Here is a 20,287-nt window from a genome sequence, read left to right on the forward strand (position 1 = left end):
ATAATTTTTTTAAGTAAACCCTAGGTCAGATTTTTTACAGTCTAGCAGATCGACCTGATCTTCTAATAAAGCAGCAGTCAAGTGATTGCAGCCGAGCTTAGACACGATGCTTTTCCAGCACTTCTTATGGGAGCGGAGCTGACTGACAGGATGCGATGTGATGTTTAATTTAAAAAAATTTTGTGCCCCCCAAAAAACTTTTGCACTATACAACACATCCTCATACTAAATCTCTAGTTGACAATTACCAAGTTCTACTGGAAAAACAAAGTCCCAAGAATTAACCCTTTAAAAAACCAAGCAGCACAAAAAATGATGATTGAAAAAGTGTTTGAAAGCCTTGTTGGGGTGTGTAAAGTTGTTTAAAATTGACTTAAATTCAGTTCATCACATTGCCTGTTTTGTGCTTAAAAGTTATCACCAAAATGAGGATGGGTTCCCTGTTGAATCTGGTTCCTCTCAAGGTTTTTTTTTCCTATTGCCATCTCTGGGAATTTTTCCTTCCACCGTTGCCCTCGGCTTGCTCATCAAAGACAATCTAATAATTTTGATTCATACAGATTCACATTTCATAAAAACTTCCATAATTTATTTTTATTGTGTAAAGCACCTTTGTGACAATGGCAACTGTTAAAAGCGCTATACAAATAAAATTTAATAGATTTAAATTGAAAAGAGCATGTCACTGTATACTGCACAATCATGAGCTCTATGCTTATTTAAAAAACAAACAGCAAAACAAATAATGGCTAAAATGCTCCAAGGCAGAGGAAGGGCGGAGGGTGCTTGAGCACCCGCCCCTTTCCTCCAGGATGCCTCAAGTGCCCTTTTCTTGTTTTTGTTTTTTTACGTGTATGTGCGTATGGAGCCCTGTCTTTGCCCCCTCAACAATAAAATGTAACTATTAATCTTAATTTTGCTAAATAAAAGGATCTGGCTTGCATCAGTCACATGACTGCCATTAACCAATGCTCGCCCTTGAGGGCAGAGCGCGCTCGTTACGAGCCGAGTACGAGCTTGCAAAGTGCGTGCGCATGCAGAGCTTTAGGAGAAGCAGGCAAATTAATTGGAAGGTGCAGGCTGCAACAAAACAGTAAATAGGGTGTACAGCGCACACTATAGTCTATAATAACAAATGAATTGAAATAAATGAGCAACAGCACGACAAACATTACCTGTCCTTTTATTAACTGCTAGCTAACTGCGTAAGGGTGTTATAAGGCGGTCTGTACAGTAGCTCTGTCCACCGTTTTAGGGAACATGTTTTGTTTTAAAGTAAGTAACAGGACTTTTCCCTACTTTTCTGAAGGGCTTTTATTTCACCAAAAACGTCACCACGTATCCACATAATTATGGATTATTATATTTATGATATTAAAAAAACTGTTTGTTAAGAAAATATATTAAGTAACATGATATTAGGTTTATATTTCAAATTAGATATAATGCTGATTTTACAGCAGTAAAATTATTGTATCTCTACAGATAAACATTTAATAAGCACTGCATGTGCATGTTTGTACGGAGCCCCTAAAGGGACATAGGTGATTTATATATTTTTTCCTGTATCTGGTGCGCACCAGATACTAACTGGTGCGCACCAGAAACTAACTGGTGCGCACCAGAAACTAACTGGTGCGCACCAGAAAGTATCTGGTGCGCACCAGAAAGTATCTGGTGCGCACCAGATATTAATTGGTGCGCACCAGAAACTAATTGGTGCGCACCAGATACTAACTGGTGCGCACCAGATACTAATTGGTACTTCCCGTGAAGCATTATACCTGGAAAGACCATTCGGAGCATTTTGGTGTGTGTTTCTGTGCTGAAATGACATCAAATGAGTTAGTTCGGATATATTTTAACCTGGGACTTTATTATAAGGATATTACTACTGTACTTGCAAGTCGTCACCGTTATATTGTCTCCGAAAGACATTTAAAACGAATTTTGAAGTCTTGTAACCTGTTTCGGCGCAAGGGATACACAAGTTTAGATCTGGTAATTGATTTCATTCATAACCAATTACAAACATCTGGCCAACTCCACGGGTATAGGTGGATGTACACTAAATGCAAAGAGAATGGATTACATGTCAAAAAAGAAGACATACGCATAATTCTACAAGAACTAAGCCCACGCAGTGTTAAACTCAGAAGAAGGAGACGGCTCCATTGCCGAAGCTATTTTGCAAAAGGGCCTAATTATATTTGGCACTTGGACTCTTATGACAAACTGAAACCATTTGGTATCTGTATCAATGGCTGTATTGACGGGTTTTCCAGAAAAATCATCTGGATGAATGCATTTACTACCAGCAGTGATCCAAAAATCATTGAAGGCTACTACATGGAGGCAGTCGAGAGATTAGGTGGTTGTCCAAGAATTCTCAGAGGCGACCGGGGCACAGAGAATATTAAAGTCAGAGACTTTCAACGTTTTCTCCGTCGCAACATTCACGACGGCTCTGTTATTGAGTGCTACATTGAAGGGTTAAGCACAGCAAATCAACGAATAGAATATTGGTGGGGGTTTCTCAGGAGGAAATCAATGGAGTTTTACATCTCTCTGTTTGTTGATCTGAAGGACCGTAGTTTGTTTGATGGTGCATATTTGGACAGAAGTCTAATTCAGTTCTGCTTCATGGGTATCATTCAGGTAAGCCACAGGTTTATCATATTGTTATGTCTTTCATTATAAGCTGCGGCCCACAAATGCTTGTTTCTTTAACAATAATAATTATTTATAAAAAAGGAAAAAATTGCTGTAACAAGGTTTTTGGGCATGAAGGCGACGTAACGGTCATATACATTAGATTTTTTTTTTTCACAAGCACATCAATAAATAATCTATTTGTTTGATGAAGTCCCTACAAATCATAGGAAATAAATAAAAATAGCACAGAGCAGAGTGTAAATGTGACATTTTTCCTGCTCTGAATGAGAGAAGACACGCCGCGCCTTCGCGTCTTAAATTAACAGGAGGAACTGCCGTTTTACTCAAAGATAAACTTCCAATAAACACTCGAAATATTCAAATACAAAGATGAGGCAGGCTGCAGCATCAGTAGAAAGTTTCCTCTAAATTTAAGGGTTTATCTTTATTATTCTGTAATGTTTTTTATGAGACATTAAAAAAGTTGCTAATCATGCTATGCTCTGTGATATTTTGTTTATGTTCTGTAATGTCTTGTAACTTAATAAAACAAATGCATTATTAATGTGCCTGTGAGCAGAAATAATGAAATAAATATTACATAACAGTCTGGCAGAACCTATTCATGCTCAGAAAAGCTGTGCCCTTAATTTGCTCATCTTAAATTACATGGTTTAATTTGAGTGCTCTCCTGACTTATCTAAAGCCGACGTGAGAATAACAAATTGCAGATATCAATTAACTTGTTTTCTTACTTTTCCTTTTATACTGTTTTTCCAGGACGAATTAGATGAGACTATGCATGTGTGGGATTCACCTGTCATCAGACCATCGAAGAATGACAGGGTACCCAGTGGTCGGCCCTGAATCATGTACATGTTTCCAGAACTCTACACAACTGATGACTGCATTTCTCCAGTGAAAAGAGTTGATGTTCAGCTGTGTCACAGTAACTGCACATTTCGACCAGCAGTGCCATGTGACACAGACATCTTCAACATCTGCAACATTCTTATGGTGGAGTCACAGATGCATCTTCCAGCTGTTGCTTATCAAGCTGTGGATTTATATTTGCATTTGAGAAATAAGATAGAATCCGCTCTCTAATTTGAGATGTGTATCCATCTAAACTGATCACATCACGGAATCAGACATTCACCACTATGTTTTATTTACCAAACATTCTTAGTTAAGTTTTGTAGGAACCTAACTTTGGATAATTTTCCTTTAGAGAAAGGATTGATCTGTTGCTGTGTGCACATTGACTGCTCTATAACAGTGCTATGGGACAGATATTAAGAACACTTGCAACATTGTTGTGGGGCAGTTGAATCTTCAAGTGGTTGCTTGTCAAGAATTGTATTTGTACCTATGTTTGAGGAATTACAGAGTATTAGCTCTTCTAATTTTTTAAAAGAATTAAGACACCTAAATTAGTTGTACAGTACAGCATAGAGGTTTTACTTTGCCTTTACATCAGTCATGAACAGGAAACAAATAAACCCAACCACAATAAAGTAAATCAACATGGCAGAATATGAATGATAAATTCAATTTTTATTTGAAAATATTTTGCTCTTAACAGTTATTAGTATGTTGCCCATATGAGGCAAAAACAGCCATGAACAGCCATTGGAAGCGGTATGTGCAAACATATTTTGTTGAACACTGACATGAACTTCTTTCTGAATAACAATTGCATAAAACATGCATATGAAAATGGTACATGACTGAAAAAGGGATGTTTACCTATGAGAACAGATCTTTCTGACTTATCAGAATGGTTAACGTACACTGTCTGTTGAACTTTAACAAAGTGTCAAAGATAGAATGCTGACAAATATTACTGCAAAAAAATCTACAGTAAGAAAATGCCAAAAACCTTTCTTGTTTCAAATTTCGTAAGATCGGGCTATATAACCAAACAAGAAATTAATTAGGATTTGTTGAACAACTAAGAATATAGTTTTTAATAGGGAATTTTTATGTCCTATTGACATAAAAATATCAATAGGAAAGGTAAATGTGCAAGATCCCTTACATTCACTACACAATATCCATGGCGAAACAGTCGCCAGATAGGACATTGTCAAGCTCTTTACGAAGCTCAGGGTACGAGCTGTATGTGCATGGCAACTCAAGAACTGCTCCACATGTGTGTGCTACAGGTCTGCGACTTAAACCACACAATCTATTAAAAGTTACTTCGATTGTGTCTTTGCACAGCACAGTGGACCCTGTGCAGAAGCGTAAGAATATCTCCAGTTTTCTTTGGTCGACGCTTCTCACATATCGTAACAGGTGGTTAAGAGCTGTCTGCTCTTGTGGATTTAGGTTTTCACTTGATGGCTTTATCATCTGGGCCACTTTCTTGTTAGTTGGCCTCTTAGATTCATAAAGTTCCATAATGCTGTCTTTGGTTATGAGCGTTGGCACAGCATTGTGAATACTGGAGTAGAAACAGTCAATTATGAACTTTGGCTCTTGAAGAAGAGCTTTGTGTGCCATTGTTAGGATGGCAGCCCTTAAGTTGTCTTTAGAGGGCAGGCAGTGTGAGCCCATCCTTGAGAAAACTTCAAGTAAATCCTCCTCAGCAGTTTCGTCCATGCTACCCTCTAATGCTTTTGCAACTGATGCTCGCTCATCCACTGAAAGAAAGTTGGCAAATGACATCATCAAGAGTTCTTCATCCACTGAACTAACTCCGTGACAACAGGCAAGAACAAATGCTGGTGAGAGTCTGATTGGTATGATGTTGTGGTCCATGTATCCTTTCAACCACACTCTTCCGACAGCTTGCCATTCCTTCTCAGAATAGTCTGGTCGTAATCTAGGTACTCGTTCATCTTCTCCCTCACACTGTTCCAAGAAATGTTCCCAGAACGCAGAGTATGCTTCTCTGGACACACCTTGACTGTCCACAGCTTTCTCATTTGTGAACTCAATTTTTAGATCAACATTCAATACTTTGGGTTCCATGAAGACATTAAGGAGATCGTCAACTATGTTTACTCGTCTTAATTTTACAGAGAGGAGTTCTTTTTCAAATTGTTTTGATCCTGGAAGGTCGTTTGATGTTACATGTCCGTCATTCAGTGTGGAATGCTGCCAGATTTAAAAATAAATTAGATTTCCAAATTAGATATGATTATTGATCAATTAGTTAAAAGAAAATAAACCAATTACTTTGACAATCATTGTATCAATTAAGCTATTTATCATGCAAACATTATTATTACTCTGTATATTCAATGTATTACAATACATTGAATATCGTTTGGTTTTGTAATGTTTGGATAAAAACTTAATCTCAAAACATTAGCTTATACTGAGAGAACTTGTAATGTATGTATCATTATTATTACTAATATTTTATAGACTGAATAATGAATAGGAAAAATACTTTAAATAAATAATGGCAATAATGTTTGCAGCACTATTAGAAATAACTCAGTTCTACACTATACCTGCATACTGTTCAAGTCATGTGGATTCCAGGGAAGGGTCAAGTCTTGATCATCACTATTATCACCATAAACAGGTCCAAAGTGTATTTCATAGTCTTCAAGAGGTGCTTGGATGGCAAGGGCAAAAGGAGGATCCAACTTATCATTTAACAACTGGTCTGCATCTTGATTTGACACAGGCATTAAACACTCATCTTCAGATCCATTCCTGGTTGTTGACTGACAAATATGATTGTCATCATCATCATCATCAGATGGTGGTGGATGCAGGATCTCAACATTACTCATCTCAGCAGGGGCTGGTCTTGATTGCCTGCTTGGGTTTCCTCTCTATTGATAATCAAATGAAAAAAGAACAAAAATATAATGATTACCTTAGCTTTGTTTTTGCATCATCTCATCTAAGTCTTCATGTGTACTATCGCATAGAGGATGTGGTTAAAACACCTTGCACCTGAGCAGATTTTTTAAATAAATGCATATTGAGTTAATGTAGAATTGAACTTAAACCATGGACCCTCTTGCATCATCTTAACTGCAGTTTAAATTTAATATGGACTTACCTTTGTTGTCTGGAACAAAATCATAGCCTCTAGCCTCAGTTTCCTCATAGATTGCACCCATGATTTATTCTAAATTCAGCTGCTGTGTCATTTGGATGTAACCTAAATGCCACTACAGGACACTGTATCTTTTAGGTTTATCCTGCTGAAGACCTGGTTTAACTGAAGTTGAACTCAAACTTGCTAAAAAGTATTCAAACCTATTTCAGTTAAAATGTGCAATTCTACTGTTTTCACAGATACAAATGGACTGTTTGCAACATCTAACATATGGAAATGACTGGAAATGGTTTGAGGTCTCTAAAGCCAATACTGATTTATAAAAAATACCCACATCAACCAATATCGCAATCTTGCAGATTAGGTTGGCTCTATTAGGAAGCTTTTCCTGGTGTAAGTCTTTTTTACTAAAAAGATAAATCTGTGTTCCATTGCTGTACAGTATATTGGATTGCAAGCCATATGGTTTCTACTGTGTGTTGTGGTGCCTGGGGCAGTCCAAATCCCATACTGTATATTACAGACAGGGTCTGTAAAAATGCAGTCATTTTTATCTTCGCTTACTCTTTCATGGTATTCCTGCATTGATCCATTGGGTGCTGGCTCTGAATCAGAGGATCTCTCTGGATGATCCACTTGATGATCGGTACCAGTCTTCCAGTGATTTCTGTTTTTTTTCCTCAAGGATTGTCTCGGCATTGTCCTAATCTATAAAGAAAGCAGACCAGCAAATTATATCCTTAAACAGCCATGATGGCTTGTCCTGTTCAAAACATGTCTGTCTGAACTTATTGTGATTGAACATGCACATAAGAGGAGAAGTGGTGCAAATATTCAGAAATTTGCATCTCTTTACCTCGTGCAACTCAACTATCACCAATGACTGAGCACATAGTTTATTGTGGGCTTCATGTTCCTAATAAATTTGATATTGACTTTAGACAATAGATTTATCTGCAAAATCTTCAGCACAGCAGTGAATGTACAGTACACATATCAAATAAGACCATGGGTAGGGAAGCTAAGGTGGATCTTATTAAATAGGCTACTCTTTGAAAACAATACAAATATGAGACAGGTGTGATAGACAATACTATTTACACCAATAATAAAGAAAGTGATTACTTGTAGTTATTGAATTTTATGTGGAGAAAGACAGTTAAATAACGAATGCATTCATATGGCTGTAATACTAAGATTTTTTGATAGATCCACAAAGAATGGATTGCACCTGCTATAGCACATGAACTGTGCAGCATTTGCACACACAATCTGCCCTGTTTAATGTCATATGCACACAAGATTTTGCATGTAATATGCCAGTTCAAAAAAGGCAATAGGATTTCTTTTGCTTCTTATTGACTCAGAACTGTGTTATTTCAGAACACGGGAATAGATTCCGTGCCAGCCCAAATTTACCTGACCAGCCCAAATATACCATCGGCCCACCAGGCAAATGCCCGGTATGCCTGATGGCCAGTCCAGCACTGGTTCAGTCCATAATCAACACTGCAAAGAGTACAAATGCCCCAAATTGTGTGCCTTTTATTAGCAGATGTGTGCACACACAAAGCTCTACACAGTCATATACTTTCATGTATTTGTACTTGTAGAAGCTAAGTCCATACTTAACGCCCCTCCTGAGGGTTTGCGAGACCGGCACATTAATGGCGCGCTATTAATTGCTTTGACGGCTGTTGTGTGTAAACGGCCAAGTCATGACGTAAAATCGGCCAAGTCATGAATAAAATCAGACGTTTCACAAAAGCATCAGTACTGATGTTCTGTTTGTTGCTCGCAGCTGGCTGCAGTCTCATGATTTCAACAATATGCTGTGATAATACAAATGTGACTTTTGATAAATTACCTTCATTGGCCTCTTATCTGCGGACTCGAAGTCTGATGACGAATCAGAAAGAATCACTGAGACGTTTTTTGCCTGGGAGCTTGTGTAGATGCGCAGTAGTCGTAGTTTACTCTGCTCGTACAGCTGGCTCACTGTGGCTTCGGGGGATACTGGGTTGTGACTAAAATCACGAATATCAAACTCGAAGTCTTCCACCGATCCTTTGGCTGATTGTCCATTTGGAAAAAACAAGCCTTTGCCAATCTCCAGTAGGTCACCCATAGTCACTGTTTTCTGAACAGATAGGTGCCGTGTGCCACCTCCATTTTTTGTTCTGACCTGATGATAAGTGCCGTTATGAAAGTGAAGCCATCCGATTTCAACTCGGCGCGTGTCTTTGGCTGCGTATTTATTTCCAGCACCGTGGCCTTTGTCACTGCTAAAAGTTTTCCGCTGTTCCCCTAATCTGTCTCTTACTTTCTGCATAAGATCGAACTTCACTGTTGCCTCAGCTGACATTTTGTTTGCCACAGTTCTTTGTCGACAAAATGCTCTGAGTGCAAGTCGGTCCCCATATCTTACGATGTACTGTCCTAACTCCTCATCAGTCATAACCTCTATGATGCTGATGTCGATCTGTAAGAAGCAGGGCAAATGCCAGATATGTTTTTTTTAAAGGAAAAGTAACTTATCAAGTTGAGAAAGCTAGCAAAATTAGGCTACTGCTATGTGATTAAAACAACATTTAACGTTATAAAACATGCAATGAATTAACAGTGGGGTCATTTACCTTATCGTCTTTTAGTTTGTTGATGATGTTGTCAGGTATATTTCGTATTTTCAGGAAAGACAATAAATCCATTTCTGATGCCATTCTGTCACCTGAGCCAAATCCAAGTACCGTCGCCACAGGAAGCACTAACTGCTGCTCACCAGTTAGTATCTGGTGCGCATGATATACTTTCTGGTGCGCACCAATTAGTATCTGGTGCGCACCAGTTAGTTTCTGGTGCGCACCAGTTAGTATCTGGTGCGCACCAGTTAGTATCTGGTGCGCACCAGTTAGTTTCTGGTGCGCACAAATTAATATCTGGTGGGCACCAGATACTTTCTGGTGCGCACCAGTTAGTATCTGGTGCGCACCAGATACAGGAAAAAATATATAAATCACCTATGTCCCTTTAGGGGCTCCGTATGTTTGTGTGTTTTATGTGTATAGATTTTTAAAAATTATTACTAATAATATAACAAATATTCCAGACATGCCTCGTAAGGCATGTGTCCCCACCTGATGACAGTCATACAGTATGATGCAATTCCATATTAGATTGAATGTGAGTTGTTGTTATTCAGCCTGTTCTATCTTTTTTAACTTTGAGCACCCGCCCCTTTAAACGTCTCTGCACGGCCCTGCTCCAAGGCTTTAACTACACTGACCACTGACTTACCAGAAATATTAAAACGCAAGAAGAATTGGAAGGATTACATTTCTACTACTGATTTATGGCCAAATTAGCCTAAATATGCCTGGAAGAAATTTCATCAAATCGCAAACACCATTTTTGTACCATTCAAATACACACCCAATTCAACACATCTTTCATAACAATAATCTGGCCTCATTTCCCCACTTGGTGCAGAAACACAGCATCAGAAATAAATGTTTTTAGAATATCTACAAATTGAATTATTTATCCAATTGAAAGGTGGCAATCAGACCACTAATATTTGCCTGTTAATCGAAGAGCTAATTAATATATCGTCCTCAAAAAAAACCTCTCCAATATACAGCATCATTCAATTAGATTTTGTATTTGTTTTGTTATTTTTATTTTATTTGTATAACGCTTTTAACAATTTTCATTGGCAAGCAGCTTTACACAATCAAAATAATTATTTAAGTTTGTATGAGATGTGAACGTGTATGAATCAAATCACGACGGCGACAGTAACAAAAAAAAAAAAAACTCCCTGAGATGGTAATAGGAAGAAACCTTGAGAGAAACCAGACTCAACAGGGAACCCATCCTCATTTGGATGAAAGGAGTGTTATGATATTGAATCGATTTGTTTTTTTTCTATATCTGGTTACGCTTGCTTTGTCTCTGCTGTTGGTTGGATAGGATTTGTTTTCTCTTGTTGTTTCAGGTCCCACCCTCTTCAGTGTGCCATTGCCTGAAATCTATTGTTTGCTGCTCTGCCTGTCCTTTGTTTTTTTTTGTTTTTTTCGCAAATATTTTTATTGAAAAAAGGAAAACAATACAGTACTTGCAGTTACAGACATACAATTTACCTTTCTTCATTTTTCTAAATAAATATATTTATGTACTATAAAAAAACAACTAAACGAAAACACTCAAAAAACACAAAACAAAAAACACAAAAAACATGTGGCTAAGGTAACAGGAAGAGCCATGACATTTATCACATTTGTTTTCCACATCCGGATACATTTCAGAAAGTCTAGACTTAGAGAAATGTACCCTGTGTTTGACCTTAAATTGAATAAGTCCAAGACGAGCACGAGAGGTGGAAGACCGTACCCTCGCTATAGCCTGTTCCCAGGACTCCTCATGTATTTGAATTCCCAGTTCCCCCTCCCATGTAGACTTAAGCTTAACATTTGAGTGGATACTAAGAAAAAGGATAGAATCATAGAGTTTAGAAATGGTTCCTCTATGATGAGGAATAAATGATATTATAGTTTTCCACTGCTGTTCTGGAGGTAAAGAGGGGAAATTAGAGAAACACTTGGCAACAAAATTTCGAATTTGAAAATAGCGAAACAGGTGGGTAATGGGGAGACCATAACGAGATGACAAATTGCAAAACTATCGAAGACACCATCCACATATAAATATTTAAATTGTTTTATACCCTTTTCACTCCACACTGAGAATGTCGAGTCCAAGAGTGATGGTGGAAACAAATGGCCCTTACAAATTTATAGTGCCGTCTAAACTGAAACCAGATCTTAAGTGTGTTAAGAACCACCTAATTATCAGTATACAGTACATAGAGGGTTTTATAGGTAAAGAGAAATAGAGGAGAGCCGGTATAGAAGATCCCTTACAGGATGATAGCTCCAATTTACACCAAGAGGATCCAGAAGATTTTAACCAGTAGCAAAGTTTATGGATGTGAGCAGCCCAGTAGTAAGCTGGAAAATTAGGTAATGCAAGTCCTCCACTGGATCTGCAGTAAAGTTTTACGAACCCTAGGTGGCTTCCCTCCCCAACTGCCTGTCCTTTGCTGTTACCGACTCCTCCCAGATGATTGATCCTACAGGAGACCCAGAGGCCTACTTAAGACCTTCAGACCACAGTGCTACAGACTGTGTTTTGCTTACTGTTTATCCCATCATTTATTCTAAATGTTATTCTGTGTATGACCCCTTGCTACGTTCCTCACTACGCTTAGACTTTCCCTTTTTGATGGTTGCTTGGTTTTTGTTTGCCTATTCTGGGTATGTCCTTTTTGCTTGTTTTGACCACGCTTTTGTTTGCCCCTCTGAGTTTTGTTGTTTGGATTGTAAATACTTTTGTATATATTTGTATTTAATTCTTTATTAAGTGGCTTAGTAAGGAGTCAATGCCATTTTGTTTGCACATTGTTTTTTCTTGGTTTGTTAGGGAGTAAGAGTATTATTTCTTAATATGCTATTTTGTATTTCGTTACTTTTGGTGCAGGTTAGTTGTTTCACTTTGGTACTATAGGTAGAGGGAATTTTGTTTATTGTTTTGGCCTTGTCGGCTTCTGAAGCTCACAACCACCTTTTGGGAATTTGCTTATTCACCTTTTGTAAAGAAACACTAACCTCTCCCCCTTTTTCTTTCTCCAACCTAGGCCAGGGCATAACAAGGAGAGATGGCAGTTAGGTATGGTCACAGAAAAACAATGTATAATGTGAATGTATATTTCATGCAGAGTGCAAGCAGGGACTCCGGCATGACTAGGGATGGGAATCGAAAACCGGTTCTTGTTGAGAACCGGTTCCCAGTGTTTCAATTCCTCGGAATCGTTTCCAAAATTTGCAAACGATTCCCTTAACGATTCCAGTGGGCACGAATGACGTCATCACGCGCATTACGTAGCTTACGCTCAGTCAATAGTAAGCATGGCGCTTAAGCGGAACAAACGCTCAAAAGTCTGGTTGTATTTCACCAAAAAATGTTGGACATTCTTGTAGAATTGCCACAAAATCATTTGTTGTATTTTGTTAATTTTAAACAAACCTGAGTGATCAATGAGAGTGAAGAAGACAGCATATAAACATTCCAGTTCACTGTAATACTCTATGTCCATGAGTCCCCCAGATCTGCTCCTTTATCTAATGCAAATCTATTTACAAAAATGCTTGGCTAAATAAATAGGTTTTTAGCCTAGACTTAAACACTGAGACTGTGTCTGAGTCCTGAACATTAATTGGAAGACTATTCCATAACTTTGGAGCTTTCCAAGAAAAAGCTCTGCCCCCTGCTGTAGTTTTCATAATACATGGTACTAATAAGCAGTCTGCATCCTTTGATCGAAGTAGGCGTGGCGGATTGTAAGACACTAGCAGTTCACTCAGATACTGTGGCGCAAGATCATTTAATGCCAAGATCCAAGATGGCGGCGCGGCAGTAGCACGCAGCGGCCGCTCCGGAGCCAAAATGGTGCTACGTTGTTTACGTTTTGTGTGTAGCGCGTTTATTTTTCTATGTGTATGGATATCTTCGCAACTGGTGTCCGTACATACAACAGCCAGACACTTTTCAACCTAAATAACCTGGTTAATGATATCGACGATGAGCTGCGGGAAAAGCTACGCGACCTCGGCTTGCTGCGTGAACCAGGCCTCGAAGCCTCGGCGTTGCCTGATGCCGGAGGCCGGAGGAAGGGTCATCGGAAGCGGTGCGCGAGGAAGCGGAAGCGCGGCAAGCGGGCGGGAGTCTGTGCTAGGCTAAAAACAAACCCTAGCCGGCCGGCTCTCCCGTCCATCATCTTATCTAACGTCTGCTCCCTGGACAATAAACTGGACTACATCCGACTTCAGCAGGCTACACAGCGTGAGGTTAGAGACTGCTGTGTCTTTGTTTTCACGGAGACATGGCTCAGCGACAGAGTACCGGACGCCGCTATTCAGCTAGACGGGCTAGCCTCGTTTCGCGCCGACAGAAATACAGCTCTGTGCGGTAAGACTCGCGGTGGCGGCTTATGTGTTTACATCAACACGAAATGGTGTAAGAACTCTGTGCTAGTTTCTAGTTATTGCTCATTGCTAGTGGAGTTTGTGATTGTTAGATGCAGACCTTTTTATTTACCACGGGAATTCACCACTGTTTTCATTATCGGAGTGTACATTCCACCTAGCGCTAATGCTAAGGAAGCGCTATGGGAACTGTATACAAAGATCAGTGAACTGCAAAATACACACCCGGATGGACTGTTTATTGTTGCTGGAGATTTCAACCATGCAAATCTCAAGTCAGTGCTTCCTAGATTCCATCAATATGTGGACTTTGCAACGAGAGGGAAAAACACGCTGGATCTTGTTTACACAAACATCCCCGGCGCATATCGGGCAGAGCCCCGCCCCCACCTCGGCTACTCAGACCACATCTCTGTTATGCTAATTCCTGCATACAGACCACTCGTCAGGCGCTCAAAACCGGTTCTGAAGCAGGTGAAAACCTGGCCAGCAGGAGCCATCTCTGCTCTTCAGGACTGTTTTGAGTGCACTGACTGGAACATGTTTAGGGAGGCTGCAACTTCACGACTTGGGGGAATACACGTCATCAGTGACCAGCTACATCAACAAGTGCACCGATGACGTCACTGTCTCCAAGAACATCATCTCACGACCCAACCAGAAACCGTGGATTACTGCGGAAGTGCGTGCACTTCTGAGGACCAGAGACTCTGCCTTCAAAGCGGGAGACAAGGTGGCCCTCAGAACAGCAAGGGCCAAACTTTCTCGGGCCATCAGAGAGGCAAAGCGCGCACACGCCCAGAGAATCCACAATCACTTCAGGGACAGCGGCGACACACGGCGCATGTGGCAGGGTTTACAAGCCATCACTCACTACAGGACGACATCAACTGCCTGTGACAGTGACGGCTCCCTTCCAGATGCGCTGAATAACTTCTATGCTCGGTTTGACAGGCAGAACGACGTGGCGGCGAGAAAGACCACCCCTTCTCCGAATGACCAGGTGCTGTGTCTCACCACAGCTGAGGTGAGGAAAACTCTACGCAGAGTCAACCCACGTAAAGCTGCTGGACCAGACAACATCCCAGGCAGAGTGCTCAGAGAATGTGCTGAACAGCTGGCAGATGTTCTCACCGACATCTTCAACATCTATCTGAGCAGCGCCGTCGTTCCCACATGCTTCAAGGCCACCACCATCGTCCCCGTGCCCAAGAAGTCTACTGTGTCCTGTCTCAATGACTACCGTCCCGTTGCACTCACACCCACTATCATGAAGTGCTTTGAGCGGCTCGTCATGAGACACATCAAGACCCTGCTGCCCTCCTCACTGGACCCACTGCAGTTTGCGTATCGTCCTAACCGCTCAACGGACGATGCCATCTCCACTACACTACATCTTGCCCTCACACACTTGGACAAGAAAGACACATATGTTCGAATGCTGTACATAGATTTCAGCTCAGCATTCAACACTATCATCACCCAACAACTGATTGGGAAGCTGAACCTGTTGGGCCTGAACACCTCCCTCTGCAACTGGATCCTGGACTTTCTGACCGGTAGGCCTCAGTCAGTACGGATCGGAAACTGCACCTCCAGCACCACCACACTGAGCACTGGGGCCCCACAAGGCTGCGTGCTCAGTCCCCTGCTGTTCACACTGCTGACTCACGACTGTGTAGCAACACACAGTTCGAACCACATCATTAAGTTCGCTGATGACACGACCGTGGTGGGTCTCATTAGCAAGAACGACGAGTCAGCATACAGGGAGGAAGTGCAGAGGCTAACGGACTGGTGTAAAGACAACAACCTGTCTCTAAATGTTGACAAGACAAAGGAGATGATTGTTGACTTTAGGAGGACACGAGGCGACCATTCTCCGCTGAGCATCAACGGCTCCTCTGTGGGAATCGTCGAAAACATCAAATTCCTGGGTGTCCACCTAGAGAAGGACCTCAGCTGGTCCCTCAACACCAGCTCCCTACACAAGAAAGCCCAACAGCGTCTCTTCTTTCTGAGAAGACTGAGAAAGGCCCAGCATCCACCACCGATCCTGACCACCTTCTATAGAGGAACTATCAAGAGCATTCTGAGCGGCTGCATCACTGTCTGGTTTGGGAATTGTGCCATATCGGATCGCAAAACCCTACAGCGGATAGTGAGGACAGCGGAGAAGATCATCGGGGTCTCTCTCCCCTCTATTGAAGACATCTACACCACACGCTGCATCCGCAAAGCCACCAGCATTGTGGCTGATCGGACACACCCCTCTCACACACACTTCACACTCCTGCCATCTGGAAAAAGGTACCGAAGCATTCGGGCACACACATCCAGACTGTGCAACAGTTTTTTTCCACAAGCCATCCGTCTCCTCAACAAAAAGGGACTGGACTGATAAACACACACACACACACACACACACACAGACACACTAACACAAACATTATCACACAGCTTAACTCAACTACCTCAAAATATTGGGACTGGACTGACTAATCAACACAAGTGCAGACACACTGACCTACACCAACAAATTATCGTACACACCAACCTGTAAATGCTTCACTGTTTATCTTTTTGCACAATGATCATTACTGGACTAATTTTGCACTAATTCCTCTTGCTGCTGTTTTTAAAGAATGTTTACGTTTACCCACTACCTCAACACCATATTTTATGTTCTGTAACTGTTACGTTTAACACCATATTTTTATGTTCTGTTATGTCGTGGTTGAGCACTGTCACTTTGTTGTTGCTTTTGTTTGCACATTTGCACGTGCACTTTATGTTGTCTGTTAAAATAGTTATACTTAGCTAGTTAGTTTTTGTTAATTTATGTTGTAATTTATGTTAGGTCTCTCTGTCCTGTCTCTGCTAGCCAGCTAACTAGGCCTCTTGGTTAGCTAGTTTAGTGTCTCTGTTAATTTATGTTGTAGATTTATGTTGCATGTAGCACCTTGGTCCTGGAGGAACGTTGTTTCGTTTCACTGTGTACTAACTGTATATGGTTGTAATGACAATAAAGCCTACTTGAACTTGAACTTGAACTAATGCTTTATATGTCAAGAGTAGTTTTATTTAAATTGATGCGAAATTTTACAGAAAGCCAATGCAGTGTGGAAAAGATGGGAGTAATGTGCTTGTATTTTCTAGTGAGGACTTTCGCTGCTGCATTCTGGACTAACTGAAGGTTGTTTATACACCTAGTTGAACAACCAGACAGTAAGGCGTTACAATACTCCAACCTAGAGGTGATAAAGCATGAACTAGTTTTTCTCCATCATTTAGTGACAATATATTTTTTATCTTGGCAATATTTCTGAGGTAAAAGAGTGCTATCCTGGTAGTATTATCTACATGTGCTTCAAATGAAAGGCTGGGATCTACAATCACACCAAGGTCTTTCACTGTTGCATTTGATAGAACAGAAAGCCCATTTAATGTTGCCATTTGATCAGAAAACTTGCTTCTAGCTGCTTGTGGTCCTACGACTAGAACTTCTGTTTTATCAGGATTAAGCAGAAGAAAGGTAATTAACATCCAATCTCTTATGTCCTGCACACATTGCTCAACTTTAGTAAGCTGTTTTTTCTCGTCTGGTTTTCCTGACACACATAACTGTGTGTCATCAGCATAACAAAGAAAACTGATACCATGATACCATGCTTGATTCTGTCCGACCTGCCCAGAGGAAGCATGTAAAGAGAAAAAAGCAGTGGGCCTAAAACTGAACTCTGTGGAACATTTTAGAACAGATATAAACATATTTGCTGTGCTACTATCTTTTCCAGAATCTTAGAAATACAGTAAATAGGAGGTTTGATATAGGCCTGTAATTGGACAGCTGACAAGGGTCAAGGTCAGGTTTCTTAATTAGCGGTTTAATAACTGCTAATTTAAAGGATTTTGGAACATACCCACTGCTAAGTGAAAAGTTAATTATTTTCAACAGGAGTTGTGTTATTGCTGGTACTATCTGCTTGAGAAAATGTGTCGGTATAGGATCTAATACACTGGTTGACAATTTTGAAGAAGAGATAAGTGAAATTATTTCACCATCTTCAAGGGGAGTAATGTATTCTAGGTTCTGATGTGGTGTGGTTAGTTTATCATCTGTATAACTTAAATTGTCTGGTTTCAAAGCCTGAATTTTTTGCCTAATATTTATGATTTTTTATTGAAAAAGTTCATGAAGTCCTCACTACTGTATGTTGTTGTTGTGGAGATTTCTGCAGTGGTTAATTGTTTCTAGTTAATTTCAGGATGCTCTCCTTCCATGCTTTTTGGAATAATAGCAATTTAGTTTGACACCATTTGCGTTCTAATTTCCGAGCAGTTTGTTTTAAAGTGCGTGTGTGGTCATTATACTAGGAAGCGAATTTCTTATCTCTAATCATTTCCCTTTTAACTGGAGCGAAATTATCTAGGGTATAACTCTAAATATTCAGTCGCCAGATCGAGTTCTGTGGAGTTAGATGGTGATCCAATCAAAGTTGATAACTCTGGGAGATTATTGATAAAGCTCTGTGTGGTTGTTGATGTGAATGTACGTTTAATGTGGTAGCGCGGTGCTGTGCATACATTATTACTATGACACACTTTAATTATGACAAGACAGTGATCTGAGATAACTTCAGACAGTGGAATTGTATATTTTTTATACTTATCGGAAGGATAATATTTAATCCAAAGTGTGACCTGCTTTATGAGTAGGTCCTACTACACACTGATTTACTCCTACTGATTCCACATAAATGCTGTTCTCTAAAGGGTCTTAAAATGCATATTAAAGTCTTCAGCAATTAACACTTTGCCTACAGAGACGACAAGGTTTGAGAGGAAATCTGCAAATTCATAAAGAAATTCAGAGTACGGCCCTGGGGGTCTGTAAATGATAATTAGTGGGATCGACTGAGCTGACTTCATATTTGTAGCTACACTTTTTATGTTACTATAGAGAATTTTAAATGCATTTTATTTGAGTCCGTGTTTTTGTACAATAGACAGATTATCACTGTGAATAACTGCGACACCTCCTCCTCTACCAGTTAGCCAAGGCTAGTGTATGTAGCTGTATCCACGAGGATAAGCTTCATTTAGAGCTACATACTCGTTCTCTTTAATCCAGGTTTATGTTAAACATAATATATCAAAGTCCTGGTCTGTGATAGTTTCATTAACAATAACTGTTTTGAATGCGAGAGATCTAATATTTAACAGTCCTAGCTTCAGATCAAAGTTGCTGGCTGTGTGTTCAGTCTGTTTTGAATTAATTTGTCTCTATATTAATTAAATTACTAAAAAAGACATTCTGTTTAGCTCAGGTAACAGACACAGTCTCAATATAGTGAACCCTGAGTGACGACTCTATGCGGCTAGCAGATGGTTGGTTTAGCCTGTCTGTCTGCTCCCTGGCCTGGGCTCTGGATTGTCACCAAAAAACTAGGCTTCTTCTGAGACTATGAGCTATACTACAGGAAATGAGAGCAGCACCTTACTGAGTGGGATGGACACCGTCCTACCCTAACAGGCCAGCTTTACTCTCAAAGGTCTTCCAATTGTCTATAAGGCGCACATTATTTTCAGACATCCAGCGGTTCAGCGACCATAATCTGCTGTAAGCTATGTCGCCACGTCACATTGGGATGGGACCTAGAGCCCTAAGATTACCTGCTATGTCCTGTCCTCTTGCGCCTGGGATACACCTCTGCTGGCGCAACTTAAGGACTAGCTAATTTTACGTGCCTCAGTATAGAGTCTTCTATAACCAGAGCTCTTTTAGGTTTCTCAGCAAGTGCACTCACTGAGGAGAGAAAACCTGTTGGACACATAAAGCGCAGAGGAGGTGTGCTCCCGTGGGCTAGACTTAGCGTTACCTTTGGCTAAACGAGTATGTCGCCGAGTTGTCACCCACTCGCCCTGCTGTGAGGGCTCTAATGCCGGAGTCGTTAGCTGGCTATCTCCGCCTGTGGCACCCAGACTTTCGCTATGGGAATAAAACTGCTCTCGCGCTCTCTAACCCTCTCTAAAGTCTGGATGCACTCTTCTAACCCTAATATCTTCTCCGTCAGAGTCCTCACTAACACACACCTATCACAAATAAAGGTAATCGCTAATGACAGTGGAAGAATATCTAAACATCCTGCACTCTATATACTAAAAAAGCTAAATGGTAGACAGCTAGGAAAAGTCAAATGTCCAGTAGTATTAGACGTAAAAATAGTTAACATTGTTATTTAATTTAAATGGAAAAAGCAGTGTAATTCAAACGCTAAAACAAACAAACGAGGAAATTTCACCGTAACAATACAAAAAAACAGGAAACTACGTCACAGCACAGTACGTCACACATTCAACAGAGATTGGTCTTCATGACTTCAATAATATTACAATTGGACAACACATCAAGCTTACCATATACTGATTGGGAATCAGTATATATCATAGTTTTCCCCCTCCAATAATATTTTTGAAACAGTCTTTCTATTGTAAACAAGGGGATAAAATTTTCCTAGGGGTTAGGGAAGTATTAGGGTTGCCTGTTATGCACCTCAGA

The 20,287-nt window shown here is 40.3% G+C and overlaps 1 protein-coding gene across 1 annotated transcript; it reads right to left on the reverse strand.

The window, feature by feature from the left end:
* Positions 1 to 3,811: 3,811 nt before the first annotated feature.
* LOC128507763 (uncharacterized) lies at positions 3,812 to 9,576 on the reverse strand. The gene is made up of 5 exons (XM_053478843.1): positions 9,322 to 9,576; positions 8,553 to 9,167; positions 7,250 to 7,393; positions 6,123 to 6,452; positions 3,812 to 5,760 (listed from the first exon to the last, which is right to left on the reverse strand). The coding sequence occupies exons 1-5, from the start codon at positions 9,403 to 9,405 to the stop codon at positions 4,702 to 4,704; spliced, it is 2,232 nt and encodes a 743-aa protein (XP_053334818.1). The 5' UTR covers positions 9,406 to 9,576; the 3' UTR covers positions 3,812 to 4,701.
* Between the last annotated feature and the right edge of the window lie 10,711 nt (positions 9,577 to 20,287).

The sequence above is a fragment of the Clarias gariepinus genome, chromosome 19, assembly GCF_024256425.1.
Source record: "Clarias gariepinus isolate MV-2021 ecotype Netherlands chromosome 19, CGAR_prim_01v2, whole genome shotgun sequence".
NCBI classification, from domain to species: Eukaryota; Metazoa; Chordata; class Actinopteri; order Siluriformes; family Clariidae; genus Clarias; species Clarias gariepinus.